The sequence below is a fragment of the Poecilia latipinna genome, unplaced genomic scaffold (genome assembly GCF_001443285.1).
Source record: "Poecilia latipinna isolate Pla-1442-1.1 unplaced genomic scaffold, P_latipinna-1.0 Scaffold3317, whole genome shotgun sequence".
Classification (NCBI taxonomy): domain Eukaryota; kingdom Metazoa; phylum Chordata; class Actinopteri; order Cyprinodontiformes; family Poeciliidae; genus Poecilia; species Poecilia latipinna.
The window spans coordinates 20,224-39,563 of NW_015115933.1; the positions used below are offsets into that span (position 1 = coordinate 20,224).

The following is a 19,340-nucleotide window of genomic DNA, read 5'->3' on the forward strand; positions in this document are numbered from 1 at the left end:
TTGACCATATGTGAAGGCCCGGCTGACGTCACCGCTGACCCACCCCCTGTTATAGGACACCAGACCATCTGTCCTCCTGGTTATTGTCTCACCGTCTGTCCCGGAGCCTGCAGGAGGAACATGCGGACTGCGGCGCACCGACCGCCCGCGGCGCTGGTTCTGTTCGGCGCAGCGCTGTGCGCCAGTCGGGCCGAGGTGATCGATGATTTGCTGGGCAGCCTCTCCCGCGGGGTGTCCTTCCTGGAGCGGCAGCATGAGCACATCAACCTGGACGGGGCGGTGGGCTTCGTCATGCTGCAGGGTAGGTCTGCAGGAGCGCAGCTGGAAAACAGGCGCAGCTGCTGTTTACTGGATAAACCTGCAGCTTCAGGGAGAAAATATGCATAAAAATACAGTTATGCATGTTTTAACCTTTAGACTATTAAAATATTATTTCATGACGCAGAAATAATATTTCTAATCTTTTAACAAAAAAATTACAAAAACGATAATTGTTTTTGTCTTTTGTGTATATTTGTTTTTGTCAGCATTTGTTTAAAATCTTTAGGTTTATTTTAATCCCTGCAGATACAAAATCCTTAAATCTGCACAAGAACCACCTAAAATCAGAATTCTAATTAAATATTTCAATTATCTTTTTCGGATTTTTCTTGTAAAGCAGTAAACACAACAAATGAGAAAACAATTACAACATGTTATTCTATTATTTGAATAATTATTTGAATAATTCAGTAAGTAATTCATTTAATATCTCCAGTTGTAGCCATATTACTTTCACCTTGAAGGTTTTAAGCCATAAGAAAATACATTTATTTACAAAGTAACTATATAGGGTGAGCTGGACAGGCCAAAAGCACCTCATGGATCAAATTACGAAATTAATTAATTAATAAATAAAAATAAATATCTCCACCTAGTGGTATGACTCTGTAATGTGACATATTTTTCATATCTAAGTAATAATTGGTCCCTTGCAGATTTCTTCTGTTTTTCTATCTTATTTTTTATTTTATTTGTCAGACTGAAATATTTGAGGTTTTTCAATATCATCCCAAGATCACCTGAGTAAACCAAATTAATATTATATTATTAAAGGACTGGTCATAAAAGCTCTCTGACCATCCCAGAGTTTTCCGTCTAACAACATCTCCCTGTGAAAGCTGGGATTAATTCCTGTGGATTTATTCTGTTTGTTCCAGCCGAGCTGAAGGAAGCGGTCCGGACCTGGCCACACACAGACCCGGTCAGCTGGGCTCAGAGGACCACCGCCGTCGCTCTGCTCAGCCGCCTCGATCAAAGCCTGGACAAGGCTGTCGCCGCTCTGAGGCTCAACGACCCCAAATACTACAGAGGTCAGGAAGACAATCATAAAATAAATTTAACTTTCCTATAATTCTTTCTCTTTTCAGTTAATCAGAGTAAGAATGTTTAATCAGTAATCAATCACTTCCTATTTCCCTGGGGTGTGAATATGATGCGACACAAGCCCATTTCTATTAGAGAACATTTCATCCAATAAGTTAGATGTGTGTTGTAGAAATTTTCCTTTAGCAAAGAGTGAGGGAAAACTGTTTCAAGAACCAGAGAAAGAATATATTCTTAATCAGTATTGAAGTCTCTGCTTACTGATCACAGTGAGGAGAAAGAGCCTGGAGCTGAAGATTTATAGGGAGAGTTTCATTCATTCACATAGTTTGATGATCTACTTGGTTACAGAACAGACAGCAGCACATGTCTTCTTTCACTTGGAGCCATGAGAGATAAAGAAACAACCCAATGACTGCATGGTAATGCTAAGGCCAGAGAAACTGAACTCCTTCAGAAGTCTTCTTCATGAGCTCATGCGTCACACAAGAATCATAATACTGCTGTGCATAGATTCAGCTAATTATCATAGAAACCTTAAAATTTTCCCACTACATGTGTAAAAACACTTCCCTGTCCTACTATCTCAAACGCTTGGGTTGCTAGGTGATGGGCGGAATTCTGCTGGGGTTGCTAGGTAACAGACTGAGCTTTTGCTGGGGTTGCTAGGTAACAGGCAGCACCTGCTGATTTATGACGTTTCATTCTGAAGGTTTTTGAAACGGCTCATTTTCCAGACACCAAAAATTATTAATTTATTCCCAAAAACTGGCTGAGTGTTTTTTAAGTGTTTGATCTGTTTTTCAGAAGCAGTAGAAAAATAATATACTCTTTAACCAGGTTGATATTTGAAAACAAACTAATAAAAACGTTTTGCCACCAAGTAAAACCAATCTAAGACATTATTCTGAAAAGAGTTGGCTGTCGCTCACACAAGCTCACATCGTTTGTCTGCAGAGTTTGAGCCGCTGCTGACTTGGACGTTTTGGATGATTCCTCAGGAGTGGCGCTCCACGGATCCCAGCCTGGTTTATCCCTCAACTTTGACCTCTGAGTGTTACGACGAGCAGCTGAGCGATAAGTGCCTGACGCTGCTGCTGGGGACCTGGTACGACCAAAATGCTTTAGATGCGTTGGAAGGTTTTGTAATCTGGGAGATACATGTTAATATGTAGTTTGGAGTCAGTCTGTTTGTGTGTTTGTGGTTGAGCAGGAAGATGAACGGGACGCCCTGCATCGTCACCAAGCCCTGCCGGGACACCATGACCCGGTTCGGCTGCCCACATTACTCCCTGTCCCACCAGCTCCTCTACTTTATGATTGGCCGAATGGTAAAACCATCTACAGTCTTTCACAAAACTATAAATTTAAGTCTGATTGGTCTCTGATAGAAGTGTGTACACAGTGAATACCAGTAGACCAACACCAGAGCCCTGAGGGACTCCACTTCCATCTCAAACCGTCTTCATTGTTGTAACTGGTTTGTGTTTTCATCACAGAGAGGTTGCAACAACTTGTTGAAAGGTGACACCCGAGCGTCCCGACAAAACATGACTGAACAAAACTACCAAGACATTTTCTGCTCCAACATGATGAAGGCTAACCAGGACATCGTCGCTAACGGTTTAACCGAACAATCGGTCGACATCTTCATTGAAAACAGTGAGTATCAAGAAACATTTTGTCCAATTATGATTATATTTTCTATTTCCTCTTTTAAACTGGCTACTTCATCAACCCTACGCTGCCTCCACACATCCACAGTCTGGTGCATTTGTTTAATATTATAGTGCTTAGTCGTCTAATTTGAAGTTTGTTGCACAAAATACTTTGAAGAAAGAACAAATTAAAGCTTTGCTCCTCTTCTATTCTGTTGACAGTCCTGATTTGTGGATTAGCTGGTTTTTCCGACTTCCAGAAAACCGACTGGCTGCAGCACATCCTCAGGCTGCAAGACGACGAAGTCGGCTGTTTTGGGAGGGACAGTGAGTATCTGCTGCTACGTCCTGGCATAAGAACAGCTGGTTACATTTTCACAATAACAACAAATCAATTAAACATGATAAACATGATAAACTAAAACCAGCTCAATCATTTCCATTTGATGATTTATCGTTTCTCTCTTTCTACCAAAACCTGGATCGTAAAAGTCTTCAGTTTGGTGCTTTGGTCTCAACAAGCCTTTTTTTGAAGGACAGTTTTGTTTGCAGAGACTTCATAATTCATTATATTTTTTGTTGTTTCTGTTGTTTTGTTTATTTATTTGGTATATTTAAAATGTCTTCCAGTTCCAGTGTAAATGTCAAATAAAATAAATCTTGTTCTCATATCTGTTTAAGGAGAGAAATATATATATCCTCTGCATTGTCTGGTTTCGTTTGTGCAGCTTAAACAGAAACTCATTAAGTATAATCTGCATAGCATTTGATTACAGTAACAGTTACTTTGTAACCAAGTTTAAAAATATCACTTAAAACAAATGTGATATCTTGTTTTGCTTTTATAATAGTTTCTCAGATTCGGTTCAGAACCGCCTTTCTGTATAAAAAAGCTGCTTTTATTAATTTTTAATTAGTTTAATTATAGTTTAATTTTACCCTTCATCGTCTGTCAGCATGTTAAGAAGTCTCTGAGAGTGGTTTCCATGTTTGTTTCCCCAGAAAGCTTCATCTCGCAGATTATTGGAGATGAGCTGCTGGAGCAGCTGCAGCCTCACCGGAGAGTAAAACGGAGGGAGAAGATACTTCCAGGTCAGTTTGTTTGATTCTCTGATAAAAATCAAGTGCAGAGCAGAATCAAATAGCAGATTATCAGCATTTACACCCAAATATTCTTCACTCCAGTTATTTTACAACTTATGTTTTAACTTCAATCATTTATTAAAGAGATTATGGTCATGGAAATAAGAGAAAACGTTTTTTTTCTTCATGCTAACATGTTGTTTAGGCGATGGACGACGAGCCGCTTCTTTTGGTTCACTGGGGGTTAATTTGTGCTTCCAAATGATCTGATTGGTCGCTGGAAAAGCTGTGTTCAGGTTGTGCTAGGAGTTAGCATATCAGCGAAGAGAAAATAACATCTCAGCTGCTACATGCTAAACATTTCATGCTAACCATGTAGCAGCTGACGCTAATGTCAGTGTCCACAGTTCACATTTCTAAAGAAGCTCCATGAATGATCAGGGCTTCCTGAAATTCTGGAAATCTATTTTTTAATCAATCACTAATATAAAACACAAGTTAAAATAATTTATTCAAATGTTATTTGCATTCTGATTGGCTGCCAGTCAATTTCCTCAGGCTGCTTTGCTCGTGAAGCTAGCATAGCATAATCAACTAAATTCAGAAGATATGAGGCAGCATTTGTGCTAAATGATTATGAAAGTATTAATTATTGAGTAGAGAATAAAAGTAAGAAAAACATTAAAGAAGTTGTAGAAGTTTACTTACATATTTAGTAGGAGGTTTGCAAAGAGAGTCCCTGCCCAGAAGCTGATGCTGTTTGGGGGGTTTAGCATGGTAAAGTTTGGGAACCTCTGACCAAAGGAGATTAAAAACAACAAATATTTTCATGTTTGAGCTCATATGTCTATTTATTCAATAATTTAGCAGCAGAAAAAGTTTTTGAATTGAAAATATTGCCTGTTTTGTCGATTAAATTAGCTAAAATGTGATTCAAAAAGTACATAGGTCATTAGTGTCCCTTCACTAATTGAGCTCCGATAAAAGCCGGATGTGTTGATGAATTATCCTGGTGTTGTGATGTGGTTCATGTTTCCAGACGGCTGCTCCAGTCACATGACAGCGGTGGCGGTGGGCGCTCTGGGAGGATACCTGAACTTTCACCTGACAGAGCAGGACATAACGAAGAGGCCGCTGTCCTGAACAGACTGTCCACAACACCTGCTGTATCAACACATTTGTTGATGTTATAAAAAATGCTGGAAGTTTGTGTTTTTATCCACTTTGTAAATCTGGATTAAGTTCAGCTAATGTAAAAGCACACACACACACACACGCACACACACACACACGCACACACGCACACACACACACACGCACACTTCTTTACTGTAAGTATGAAAACTATTCGCATCTGTGACAGATTTAAGTTCATATGACAATTAATCCTGATTGTTACTAAATTTCTGCATGAACTCGTCCCTGATGCCAAGTTTGACCCATTTTATTCATGTTGCTTTGAATTATTGCTAACCAGAAGTTTTCTGACTCCAGAAAACATTTTCTCTTTTTACAGACAGAAAATGTTGTTAAATGTTGTGTTTTATGGCGCTAAGCAGAAAAGATCTGCAGGAATTTTCTCCAACGTGAAATTAATATCAATTAAAAACCTCCAGGCATCTGTATTTGAAAAGCTTATTTTATTTATTTTATTATCATAAATATCTGTTTATCCTTGATAAATTATAGTTTTACATTTATTTGTCTGAGTATAAAGATAGAAAGCAGTTCAGGAAACTGAAGCTGACAGAGCAGAGGTTGTCGCTGTTTGCAGCGAGGAGAGCTGGAGTTTCATTTGTTCCAGCCGGTGACCTCGTAGAACAGCGCCTTGAGCTGCCGCGCCTCGTACGTCACCGTGTTTTTCCCGATGTGGACGTGGCTCTCCTCCAGCGGCTGCTCGATGATGGCCGGCACCCCCTTTCCGTAAACTGTAGGGAGACGGGGAGGAAACGGGGAGGAAACGGGGAGGAAACAGGGAGGAAACGGGGGAGGAAACGGGGAGGAAACGGGGAGGAAACGGGGAGGAAACGGGGAGGAAACAGGGAGGAAACGGGGAGGAAACAGGGAGGAAACGGGGAGGAAACGGGGGAGGAAACAGGGAGGAAACGGGGGAGGAAACAGGGAGGAAACAGGGAGGAAACAGGGAGGAAACGGGGGAGGAAACAGGGAGGAAACAGGGAGGAAACAGTTACGAATCGGTACTTGTTTATGAACCTAAATGGTTCTATGGAAGCAGGGCAGCTGCAGACCATCACAGTGCCAACACCGTGCGCTACTGGAGATATAATAATCTGTTTCTGAAACGTTTTTTCAAAAAAAAAAAAGTTCACTTTTGTCTCATCTGTCTTGGGGATTATCAAGATGTTTTTGGTAAAGTTTAGACGAGTTTCATGTTCTTTTGGTCAGCTGTGGTTCTGGTCTTGAAACTCTCCCATGGAGGCCATTTTTAACATGACCTTTGACCTTTCATTCACACCAGTCCTGTTTAGTTTGCTTTAAACCAACTCCAGTCCGTTTGTTCAGAAATCCGGTTCATTTAGGGAGGCGTGAATGCAAACCAAACAAAAAAGTAAACTCTGATCCTAAAAAACTCAGTCTGAGAACATCACAGTGTGTATCTCTCAGTGTGTAGTTCTAGGTGTGTATCTCTCAGTGTGTATCTCTCAGTGTGTAGTTCTAGGTGTGTATCTGTTGTTGTGTAACCGCGGCTCACCCTCGCAGTGCTCCAGGAACTGAATGCACTCCTTAACCACGGCGTCCCGCAGCATGACCATGTGTTTGGACATGTTCTCCAGCAGCGAGAGGAAACAACGCTTGGCGTAGAACCATGTGTCCGCCCCGAGCTAAACACACACACACACACACCCACACACACACACACACCCACACACACACACACACACACACACACACACACACACACACAAGCACACAAGCAGAAATTAACTCATTGTTACAAACATTTTGTAATTAAACCCTTTAAAAACAAGCCTCTGTCTGAAGTGAAGCCAGTTTTCCAGCTTGACTTCACATTCCTGAGTTGATCGTTGTGTTTCCAGCTGCAGCTTAGCGGACTCAGCTGCAAACAGAGTCTGGACCGGATCAAAGATCCCAACCAGAACCGCTGAGTCCTGCAGAGCCACTCACTTAAGCTGGAAAACAACCGGACCTCCAGAAGTTTGTATTGTATTTAGAGGCAGAGCAGGAATCGGATCAACCTCTAAACACACAGTTACATTTGAAAATATTTTAGAAGTTGACAGATTTTTAATAATTTCTTGGCTTCTGAGGCTGAATATTCATAACCAAAGCTGAAGAAAAATATAATAATAAATATTTAAGGCAAAAATTCTGCCCATTTATTTGCTACTTTAATTGTTCAGTGAATTATTTGCATCTAATTTCAATATTCCCTTCAGAAAATATGATTGTCATCAACAAAGAAAAATACCTGAAAAAAGTGAAGAAAAAGCAAATTTTAAGCAAATAGTAATTTTTGATTTGAGGTTTCTGTCGCATGTTTATGTAGCCTGGTTGGAAGAAAATTTCTGTTACCGTTGGAAACAGCGGATAAAGTTTGCGTTTCTGTCCACTTTGCACATGATGAGTCCCACTTTTCTGTGGAAGCACCAGTGAAGCACATTTTTTAGTTTCTCCACTTTAATCTTATTTGTCCTGATTTTGTTTCCTTTGAACTTCAAAACTGAGCTGCAAACGATGATGAGGAGAAACTAGCCAACTGTGTAAATGTTGGGAGAACCCAGCACTGCCTTAGCCGTGCTGTGGATGTTCTTCTTTGATGTAGGTTTAATGTTGGTAATCTTGGCGCTACCGCCCCCTGTTGGCTGAGTTCATCAGGTAACGACAGAATAAAATGAACCTTCTTGTTGTACGGCTCCAGGCTCTTTATGACTCGAGAGATGCCGAAGTCGTAGTTCCCTTTGGCGCAGTACAACGTCCTGAAAAACGGTTCGGAAAACAAGTTTAAAATTCAGCAGAAATGACCAGCAGTCTTACGCTGGGTGTTCACTAATCTTTTAAATTATCCCCAATAACTCATAACATTATTCCTGCTACGTCATAAAGTCCCGCCACACTGACCCGATGACCAAGTTGACGATGCAGAGGTGGAAAACCTTTTTGTCTGGATTATTGTAGGAAATCTGCTCCTCCTCTTTCTCAATCTTCCTCATCAGCTCTTCAGCCTGGAAAACAACGATAAAATGGAAAAACTGAGCCGATCAATGCATTAGCAAGAAAAACTTTAATGTCATGGCTTCTCGCCACGCTGGTCATTTTACTGCACCATCGATTAATGATTATTAATTATTATTGACGTTCAGCTGTCAGCAATTCACTGTGATTGGCCCTTTGTATAAACTTATTTTTATCTGCAGAAACAAGCAGACAGAGCATAGCCTGCTGCTGGCAGAGCGCTGTCCTTTTCACAGAGAATATCTCTGCTTCCTGTCCATCTTTAATCCTGGTGACCTTTAACCTGAAAAAAATATAAATATGAAGGAGAAGATTGTCACCTCTTCGTTCTGGCTGGTCATGATGTAGGAGACACACAGGTTGGCCAGAACCACGGCGCTCACGTCCAGGATCTACAGCAGTGCACACACACACACACACACACACACACACACACACACACACACACACACACACACACACACACACACACACACACACACACACACACACAAAATTCATCAGCGGCAGCTTGTTTGGAACCAACAAAATGAAGGAAAACTGTTAAAGGACTCAGTTAACTAACTAATTATTTACTTTGGAGCTAAGTATTTAGTTAGCTATCAAAAAATTGAGCTAGCTGGCTAAATATTTAGCTAGACAAATAATTAGCTAGCTAACCAAGTATTTAGTTTGGAGCTAAGTATTTACTAAATTAAATGCTTATTTACTTTAGTAAATACTTATTTAGTAAATATTTAGTAAGAACTTATTTTACCCACTAAACTTTTGGTGGATGAAATAATTATCTGGCTCCAAGCTAAATATTTTGTTTTCTAACTAACTAGGTAGTTTAAAATGGGACATTTATAAATTTTGACTTTTGAAAAGTCTAATTTTTTCCTGTTATTGGAGGATAAACAACCCAAATTATTGCTGTTAATTTCTGATTGTGTAACTTTCCAAACCCTCTGGACCTGCATGCCTGAACACGACTGGAAGGTAAACGGCTTAAAATCAGATGAAAAATCTGAATTTGTGTCTAATTAGTTGTCTCCTGGTGCAGCGCATCTGAAACTGGACCCCAGAAGCAGAAGAACCCACAGCAAGCAAAGACGTCACGCTGAGAGGAGGAAACACTGCAGAGGAGTGGTTTGGTTTGCAGGGACACTCCTGCATGCTGCAGTGCTCCACCTGGACAGAAAGGCAGGCCGTCATCGCCCCCCAGCGCTACCGGCCGCCCCTTCTACCACCCGTTGCCATGGTAACTCACTGAGTCGTAGAGCGTCTTGACGATGGGCTCGTAGAAGCTGATGGCCTCCTTGTACTTGTTCTGCATGAAGAGGACGTGAGCCACGTTCAGCTTCCAGGTGTCGTCGTCGTTGCAGAACTCCACCGACTTTCGGAAAATCTTCTCCACCATCTGGAAGTTCTCGCGGTTCCAGTAGATCTTCGCCTGCGCCATCAGAACCACGACGTACCTGAGAGTACAACCAAAATAATTCACAACGTTTCACTGAAACAGCAGAAAACAGATTAACTGATTTTCATCAGTTAAACATGAGCTGCTGTGTTGATGTTACACTTTAAAATGTGTGATTATAGTTATTACACTGCAAAAACTAAATATTACAGGTAATTTTGGTCCAGTTTCTAGTGCAAATATCTCAGTACACTTGAAATAAGACTAAACTAACTTATAAGTAACTTTTCAGCAAGATATCCAAGCTTGATTTAATGTAAAAATTATTTAATGTTGATGAAAAAGTTAGTTGTTCTATTGGCAGATTATTTCACTTATAACATGGAAAAATGTTTCGTACTAAGTGAAATAATCTGCTAATGGAAATATCAAGGAATTACTAACTTAAAACAAGCTCCCATATCTTCCAGAAAAGTTACTTGTATTTCAGTTTTGATATATTTGCACTAAAACTGGACCAAAATTACTTGGTAATATTTTGTGTTTTTGCAGTGTATCTGGTAGTATATTGTGGTGTGTGTGTGTGTGTGTGTGTGTGTGTGTGTGTGTGCCTGTGTGTGCTCACTTCTCCTGCAGCAGGTCGTAGTCCTGCAGCGTTTTGCTCTGGACCTCGTCGTCTCTGGTGTGCCTGGTGTCCTGAACCTGAGCAAGGACCAAATTCAGACTGAATTAAACTTTTTTCTAATTTTATTTTGTTGCTTCTTTACCCTTTCTTAAAAAAATCTCTTTTTAATGTCTGATTGATAATATTGGATCACAGAAATTCTCCATCCAAACAGACTGAGTTTCAGATAGTAAGAAAGAATAAAGAAGAGTCTCAGTCTGGAGACATGCAGAAAACCCATCAAAGATCTGCATCTACAATAAAAGTTGCTTCAAAATTAGTCAGTTTTTTAAATCTTCAATTGTGGAAATTAACGCAAAATTAACAGAAACCCACATTTTTCCATGCTAATGCATAATTGTGAGGGTTTTTTTTTGAAAATCTTCCACAAAAATGATCAAAACAATCAGGCTTCAGTGATGCTAAATGCCACCTGCAGGGGGCGGTATTTCTGACTTCTCCTCTGCTACCTCAGTCTTTCTTATAGTCTTTACAACTTTATTCTTATAAAATAACAACTATTCTGGTATTATTGCGACTTTTTTCTCATATTTTAGCAACTTTATGTTATGTTATGACTTTAATCTTGAATTATTACGACTGTTTCATTGTAATATTATGACTTTATTCTGGTATCATTTTAACTTAATTTTCATCGGACAACTTTATTCTGGTATTATGACTTTAATCTTTTATTATAACAACTTTTTTCTTGCATTATTATGAGGTTATTCTCATAATTTCATGATTGTTTTCTTATCTTGGCTTTTACATTCTGTTGTAGGATTTAGAAAGAACCGGAGGAAAAATCAACCTGCTTTGCCAGCTTGCGAAGTTGCTCTGTTAGTTTGCTGTTCATTTCTTCAAACTTTCTAAAGGCCTGAAAGAGAATCAGAAGAAAAGACAAAGCTGAACACCAAACCGTAACGTTAAGATGTTTCAGGGTTTTTATTCTCTGAAATAATGCAGTAAATGGTCTTGCCGTACCTCCTCTGGTGCCGTCTGGCAGGTCAGTAACGCGTCCAGGAACTCGTACATGTACTGGGAGCGTAAAGAGAGTCGGTCAGCGATCGCTGGAAAACATGCGGCTCCTGCAGAAACACGGGGAAACTCACCGGAGAGAGGAACTTGTAGGTGAGGTGAGCGTTTTCTGCCAGGACGTCGGCAGCCAGGTCGAAGTACTGCGAAGGAAATCCAGCAGAGGCTGATTAATGAAACCACAGCGCCTCCATGCTGGCAATTCACAACATGAACACAAAGAATCAGAGAAAACCCGACGCTCACAGGACGTGAACAGATTCACTCAGATATGAACAGATTCACTCAGATATGAACAGATTCACTTAGATATGAACAGATTCACTTAGATATGAACAGATTCATTTAGATATGAACAGATTCACTCAGATATGAACAGATTCACTTAGATATGAACAGATTCATTTAGACATGAACAGATTCACTCAGCTATGAACAGATTCACTCAGATATGAACAGATTCATTCAGCTATGAACAGATTCACTCAGATATATTTAAAATATGTCAAATATTTGTCTTCCATATTTACTTTAGTCATAGTTCCTCTCAGAGGCAGTGAGTAAAAACTACATGCTGGCCAATAATTTAATGATAATTAAGTGAATTATTGGTCGAGCATATTTCACTTTTTCAATGCAGCTGAAACAAATTCACGTGCCTCTTCCAGGCTGACGGTTTGAAGGCCGACGTTTTGTTCCTGGTTGTTTCTGTACCTCGTGTTTGCAGTAGAGCAGCAGCAGGTTTCCGAACGTGACCCGGGGGAAGGACGGCTGCTGCAGCAGAAACGCCATCTTCTCAAATCCTTCTGAAGGCTTCTGCTCCATGTTCACCAGGGCCTGGTTGTGCAGCGTCACTGGGTCCAGCTCCTGCAGAACAACAGAAAATAATCATGCATGTGTCACAAATCACTTTCATTTTCTTTATGCTTAAAGATTTAGTTACTTTAATTCACAGAAATCAGACAACAAACAGGGGGAAGACGCGGCACTACTTCTACACCAGATGCAGACACCAAAATCATATTTTGTTTTATGAAATGTTTTCTATTCAGAAAACATCTTTGTTTACAAATAGAAAACAAAGAACACAGAATGTGAAATAAAATATTCCAATGGATGCATTGATACCAAAACCAAAAGCATTATGATAAATTAAAAACTTTTAATGACAGTCATTTGTGTTTACAGCTTTTTTTATTTGCATTATTGGAAATCTTGGATAAATACAGTTACATTTTATTAACCAAAACTGTAAAAAAAGGCTGAAAATGATGAAAATGTACATTTGGTGATATAAAATGTTCTAAATATAATAATTTCATTAATTACCTTCATTTTTAATTTGTATTCTTTCCATGAAAACTAAAATAAATTTTTTATATCTTAGTGAATGTTTGTTATCAACATTACAAATTATAAAGTTATCTCAGACAATTCCAGAATAAAATGACGGTTTCTGAATGTTCTTTGCAGAATTTACCATTGACATCTATTATTTTAATATATTTCATCATGTGTTGATTAGCAGAATAAATTCTGAGTAACAGTTTAGATTAGATATCTCTCATTTTGCTGTGATTATTATTATGTAATTTATTTAATTTCCCTTTTGGATCAATAAATTATTTTTGAGTTGAATTTGAATCGACATTTTTCCTGTCACTATCCAACGCTACCACCAGGGGGCAGCATTGGCTAGTCATTTCTCAGCATTAGCATCTGGTGAAGCGAAGGTGAGTACATTTATCTCAATAACAGCCCGGTATGAAGATAAAATGATCATTCCTGCCATGTTCTGATGCCGAGCTGCTGAGGAACAAGTCCAAGCAGCTTCAGATTAAACCTGAACCCGATGACCTGAGGAGGAGACGGTGATGAAGGGCGATGAAGGTTACCTCCTCTGATCTCGGCGGCATGTCAGTCAGCGCCTCCTGAGCTGCTTGCCCTGCAGGAACCAACAGGCAAGGAACCCAAAAACTTTACTCAAGTAAGAGAGACAAGTAGTCATTCAAGAAATTAATCAAGACAGAGTAAAAAAGTATTTGGTAAAAAGTCGTCTCAAGTATTTTGTAACTGATCAAATTATCAATCATTTAATGTTTAAAAACTACATTATCAGACAGACCAAAATATAAAGTTAAGTGTAAATTTAGGTATTTTAAGGATCAAAAGGACAATAATTCTTATGATTAACAAAAAACTACAAAATCAGACGAAATAAATTTGTCTTTCAATAAAAAAGTTGTAAAACTTTAACAAAAACTGCAGGTGTGTCTGATGAATGTTTTGTTAAAACATGTTTATTTTTCCTTCAGTGTGTTAAAAATCCAGAAATTTTGCTCAAGTAAGAGTGAAAATGCTTCATAGTAAAATACTCAAGTAAAAATAAAAAGTACAGTGCGGTAAAAATACTCCTAAGAGTTTTTCTAAAGTGCTACTCATTTAACTGTAACTGAATAAATGGAACTAGTTGGTACCCAACTCTGCTGCCAGCAAGAGAGAGAACATAGAGAACGTCAGAGCGTCGGACCAGGAAACTTCTGCCCCAAATGTTGACAGTAAAGACCAACCCAACCCTGAAACTTGTTCTCAGTTTGACCTTCGCAACTATTCCTGAAATGGAAATCCAGACAGGAGAAGGAAAGAGAAGTCCTGCAGGCGGAGCCGCTTGGTGTGGGACTCCGTCTCCTCTGATCACTGTTCTTTAAGCTTTGCTCTGATAATGTGTCAGAGAGGATTCTGGTTCAGGATGAAAACAGGATTTAGGAGTTTTCTTTCCCCAGATAAATTCTGTCTTTGTTTCGTTTTTTCGTCATTCTCTCTCTGGAAGAGACATTAAAGACGAACACGCAGCTGCATGAGCAGAACTCTGGAAAATACTCTCTGTTGGTGATTATTTCAATAATCGATAACGATTAAGTCGATTAACTGTTTCAGCCCTGTGGATAACAGGTTTCTAGCTCTGTCGAGTGTCCCGGCACAAACCCAAACTGTTTTGGGTGAAAATTCCTATAAAGAAAATGTGTAAGTTGTTCCACTTCTGACTTTTTAATGACTTTAGATATGAATCCTTCTTCCAGCCAGCTGGCTATAGCGTGCAGCAACTAGTGGGGGAGGAGCAGCGTTACACTCCAGACAGCCAAAAAAAGCTCAGGTCATTCAGGTCTTTCTCTGCATCGCGTTAAAAGCTCTTTAAAACTGTTCAGTTCTTCCTGGTCTTTATGAACCAGAGGTTCTTCTCACCGTTCTTCATCTGATATTCAATGGCTGCTTTGAGGTTGAAGGCTTCGATCAGAGCCGACTGATGCAGGACCAGAGTGTTTCCCACGCTGTGAACGTCGAAGCCTTCCGTTTTCACCCCGACGTCCAGCTCTGCCACACAACAAAACACAAACGAGTCAACGAGCTGAAGAGGTTCACAGAGAAAAGCAGAAAGTAATTCCACCTGGATGTTCACTCATTCCTCGGTCTATGACCTCTGTGATGTATTTGACGGCCTGCGGATAGTTCTTCATGCTGTAGTGGGTCAGGGCGATGTTGTAGGACAACGCTGGCACAAAAAACACATGAACAAAGAAAAACAGGACATTTACGGTCATTATGAACGGACTTCTTCGGACAGAGGTCCATTTTTTGTGTGGTCGTTCAAACTACTAATTAAATGTGAATACACTCAGATTTCTGGGTGAACGGTTTAACGGCCCAAAGTGACCCGGATGTGCAGAAGAAGAACGCTGACATCACTCAGCAGGGCTCTGTTTACAGCAGTAAAAATGGCCGCCACCCTCTATGGATCAATCTAAAGTTAATTCAGCATCAGAAGCCGACTGTAACGTCACAAAATCATAACAAATAAAGTTATAAAAATAAAGCCCAGCTAACCATCTGATTGGATGTGGAGTCAGAGCTCAGAGTGGTGGGGATGTGGTGCGTTCACTGACTGCTTTCATTAGTTCATATCTGTCATTTTCATCCATTGTTTATGTTCAGATTTACCATCTGGATTCTTCTGATGCAGAAATATGACGCATCAGGGTAAAGAACATGATCGTTCCGAATGAAGACGCTTTGAAAACGATCAGATTTGATTTAGTTCCACATTTTTAGGAAGAACAGGTTGGATTCTTTTGTGGCTGAAAAAGTCGGATTTGGGTCACATTCGCCTGCTGTATTCACCTAACAAAGTTTTTTGGAGACCAATCAGATCCTGTGAATGACAAGAGTGACAATAAAACCACAGAGATAAACAGGTTTCCTGCGTCCTGCGTGAGTTTGGCTGATCACCTGGGACGTATCCCAACATCTGCATGGCTGTCATGAACTTCTTGCAGGCCTCCTCGTACTTGCCTTCCTGGTAGAGCAAGCAGCCCATGTTGTAGACGTAGTCTGGGTCGTCCTGTGGCAGCTGCTCCAGCAGCAGCTATCAGCACAAAGAGACGGAGAGACAATCACTCAACAATGTGGCTGCTGGTACCATACCAACTTTATTTATAAAGCACTTTGTACACCGACAGGACCAAAGTGCTGTACACAATCATAAAATACAATGCAATGGGAACGAGCTTCACCTTGGCAGCAGAATAATCCTCCTCACAAAATTTGATACATGCCTGGAGCTTCACCATCTGCGAGAGAAACAGCAGGAATCAACAACGGAAACAAATATGATGAAAAAACAGATAAAATAAAGTACAAATTAAAAAATATTTCAATTTATTAGAGCTGTTTTTATGGAGAGCTTGGCGTCTGATTGGCTGCTTCAAACACCAAATCAACAACTTATTCCAGATTTATAATTCAGCCTACTGAGTTTGATGGGTGAAGTTTAGACACTTTAAATTAATTCCTGATGTGCTTCAGCACAGGAACATGAAATAATTTATTAAATCATTAAATATTTATGTCTATTTTTTTATGAAATTGCAACACATTTAATTATTTCTGTGTTTATTTCCTGCTTTAAAAAATGGACACATTTAAATCAATATTTCATAAGTTATGTATTTATTGTAATTTGGCAGTCTTAATTTTCCATACTTTACACATGAAACAGAATAAATATTACAAAAATACATCTTTTTCACTGTACTTTTTCATCAATATTAAGGAATTGTTGACTAAACACAAGCTCCTGTTTCTGGCTGTAACAGATAGTTTCGCTTTATTTCAAATTGATTAAGAAATTAGACCAAAATTACTGAGGAAAATTTTGTATTTTTACAATTTTGTTGTTAAATTACTGAATAAATAGACATATAAGCTCGATAACAAAGATATTGATTGTTTTTAATCTGTTATTTTATAACCTCTGGTCATTCATGGAACTTCTTTGAAAAAGACAGACATAAAGACACTTTCTATATTTTGGCAGGAAAACTTGAACACAATATGCTCTTCTTATCTCTCCCTTTATTACCGTTCTTAAACATATTCTGTTTTGGTCTATAGTCTGCGCCGGCAGCTCAGAGCTTTGCCTCGATTAAACATGAGGATCGGATCAAACATGCGGCACCTTGGTGTGGCTGCTGGGGTTGTCCAGGACAAACGAGGCCTTGGTGGCCTCAGAGTAAGCCCCGGCTTTGTACAGCGACTGGGCATAGTACAGCTTGTACTCCTCCACCTCCGGGTGCAGCTGGGTGAGCTGCTCGTAGCACTCCGCGGCGCTGCTGAAGTCCTGGATGTGGTAGTAGCAAAACCCCAGCAGGGACAGCGCCGCTCTGGACTGAGACACACAAACACACGGAGTTACTCCAACATAAAAACAACAGAATGTAGGTTAAATAATCCTCAAACCCTGGATTAAGTTTTAGTTATTGGCACTGACTGGCAGACAGGAACAAACAGCTGGGTTATATTTGATCCAAATCAGTAAAAATGTTAGGAACAAAGTGTTTTATCCTCTAAATAATATTCCTAGAGTGTGACCCGGTTCTGATCCAGAGATGCGTTAAATGCACAACCTGCCAAACTGATGACTGTAACGTTTTGGTTTCTGCCCTCCTAAGAAGAGATTAGCTCCAGTTATTATAAAACTCAGCTGAAGAAACACTGAGCAGCTCCAGTCTGATCGGTCTTCAGGTCTGCTGTTGAGTGAAAACTAAAACTAATTTTGAGGCGTCTTTTACTTTATTTAGCCCTCACCTTCGGACCCAACAACCTCTCTAGGGGTGAAACTTTTTCACTTCTGATACGATACCAATATTGCAGTTTTGAGCATTGGCCAATACAGATATTAACCCGACATCAGCCCACATAATTCATAGTTTTATTACTTATTTTGTAGTGTGGAATGTTAGAAAAAGCTTGATTAAATGATACATAGGGATGATCTATTAGTTATTTTTGGATTAACTAATTAATAATTAGATAGCAAAAGGTTCTTAATAGTAGATTTTATTTTTTTTATTTTTTTATTTTTTTCCAGAATTTGAACCATGTGAAGCTAAAATTGCCACTTAAGGTGTCCTGGATATAACAGATTTACAGATACAGACAAGAGTTTTTAATTTTAAATGCAATTCATAAATTTTTTATTAGGTTTATTTGATAGGGACAATCACATAAACATAAACAAACTGAATAAATCAACAGTCCCATGCATCTGACGTTGTCAGAGTTCTGTTTGTTATAGACTTTAAATTGACAGTATAGTGGCTCAGTTTGCTTTTGCATCCCTGGATATTATGTTGGCAGCTTCTTTGGATCACTCAGCCACTTACCTTGGTGTGTTTCTGAAGTTGGCCGTTTAGAATGTGAATTGCCTCTACATATTGTCCGTCTTTAATCTAAAACAGATAAAATAAGCAGAGATGTAATATCTATCAACACACTTTAACAAACTATTAAATTAATGAAAGCAAAACATCTTGTTGTATTTGAACATACAGTGGAACATATTTATTTAAAATTTGTATGCCGAATTACAGAGATGAAAGTTAAGATCGAAAAAAGCGTAACTAAGTTGTGTTTCCCTTTTCAGTTATGGACGTACATTAAATTTAGTACAAATCTAAACGGAGTTTGGCCTGGCTTTATCACTGCTAATGTAGCAGTTGACCTGAGAAACTAACTTCTCTCCAAACAACGAGCTTCTCACCAGTGTGTAGATGGTCGCCGTGTACTCCCCATCTTTAATCGCTGTCATGGCTCCCAGAAAGCAGCTTTTTAGAAACACAAACTACTCGATTTTCTCCGTAAACTGTAGTTGTTTATCATAGCATTTATGCTAACTCCTATAACGGAGACGAGAAGGAATGCATAGGAGCTGTTACCTAGCAACGACGTAAAGTTGGCAGGCGTCTTCGGCAACCAATAAAGTAAAATGATTTGTTTTGTTTGGTTGTTAAAATATATTAAACTGCGTGTTACTTTACTCCTTCATAGTCCAGTGCTGCAGCATATTGTGAATTTATTTAATTTCTAAATTTTATCCATAAATTTTACTAGGCGGCACCAACACTGCTACAGAGGAAGTGATTGGTTTACAGTTAAGTTGCTGTGCAGGTTAACCAATCAGATGCTACGTTCTTTTTCAACGGCCATAGCGACGGCGTAAGAGTTTTTTCGGGTTGGGTTGTAGCAATGGAAAGGTGAAATAATTATTTACTGAAATAATAAAATATATTTTAATACAGAAGTTTAAGTTTTAAATAATTATTTACACATTTTTTCTCTTGTATAACAAGTTACAGACAAACTCAACTGTTAATAAACCTGTTTTTATTCATACAATTTTCATTTCTATTAAGTGTCAGTTACATAATGTGGAATGTGAAAAAGACAATTAATTTGAGCACATTTATTTTTTTATTTAAGCAAATACAAATCAGAGATAAAGAGAATATTAATGTAAATTAAGTTGCTAATTGCTAATTACTCTAAGCAAACAAGGTATTAGCAAAATATGTTTTCACAT

General features: G+C 39.0%; 2 protein-coding genes across 2 annotated transcripts; one reads left to right on the forward strand and one right to left on the reverse strand.

The window, feature by feature from the left end:
- Window positions 1-41: 41 nt before the first annotated feature.
- On the forward strand, window positions 42-5,442 carry cunh16orf89 (chromosome unknown C16orf89 homolog). The gene is made up of 8 exons (XM_015023487.1): window positions 42-301; window positions 1,200-1,352; window positions 2,323-2,473; window positions 2,579-2,696; window positions 2,865-3,027; window positions 3,246-3,350; window positions 4,026-4,115; window positions 5,146-5,442. The coding sequence occupies exons 1-8, from the start codon at window positions 121-123 to the stop codon at window positions 5,247-5,249; spliced, it is 1,065 nt and encodes a 354-aa protein (XP_014878973.1). The 5' UTR covers window positions 42-120; the 3' UTR covers window positions 5,250-5,442.
- On the reverse strand, window positions 5,353-18,726 carry ift70 (intraflagellar transport 70). The gene is made up of 19 exons (XM_015023486.1): window positions 18,522-18,726; window positions 18,145-18,210; window positions 16,938-17,147; window positions 15,994-16,050; window positions 15,710-15,845; window positions 14,871-14,975; window positions 14,669-14,797; window positions 13,321-13,370; window positions 12,140-12,292; window positions 11,503-11,568; window positions 11,375-11,428; window positions 11,202-11,267; window positions 10,349-10,425; window positions 9,574-9,781; window positions 8,642-8,713; window positions 8,208-8,311; window positions 7,987-8,065; window positions 6,820-6,949; window positions 5,353-6,034 (listed from the first exon to the last, which is right to left on the reverse strand). Exons 1-19 carry the CDS (start codon window positions 18,567-18,569, stop codon window positions 5,898-5,900), a joined length of 1,947 nt encoding a protein of 648 aa, XP_014878972.1. The 5' UTR covers window positions 18,570-18,726; the 3' UTR covers window positions 5,353-5,897.
- Window positions 18,727-19,340: the final 614 nt, after the last annotated feature.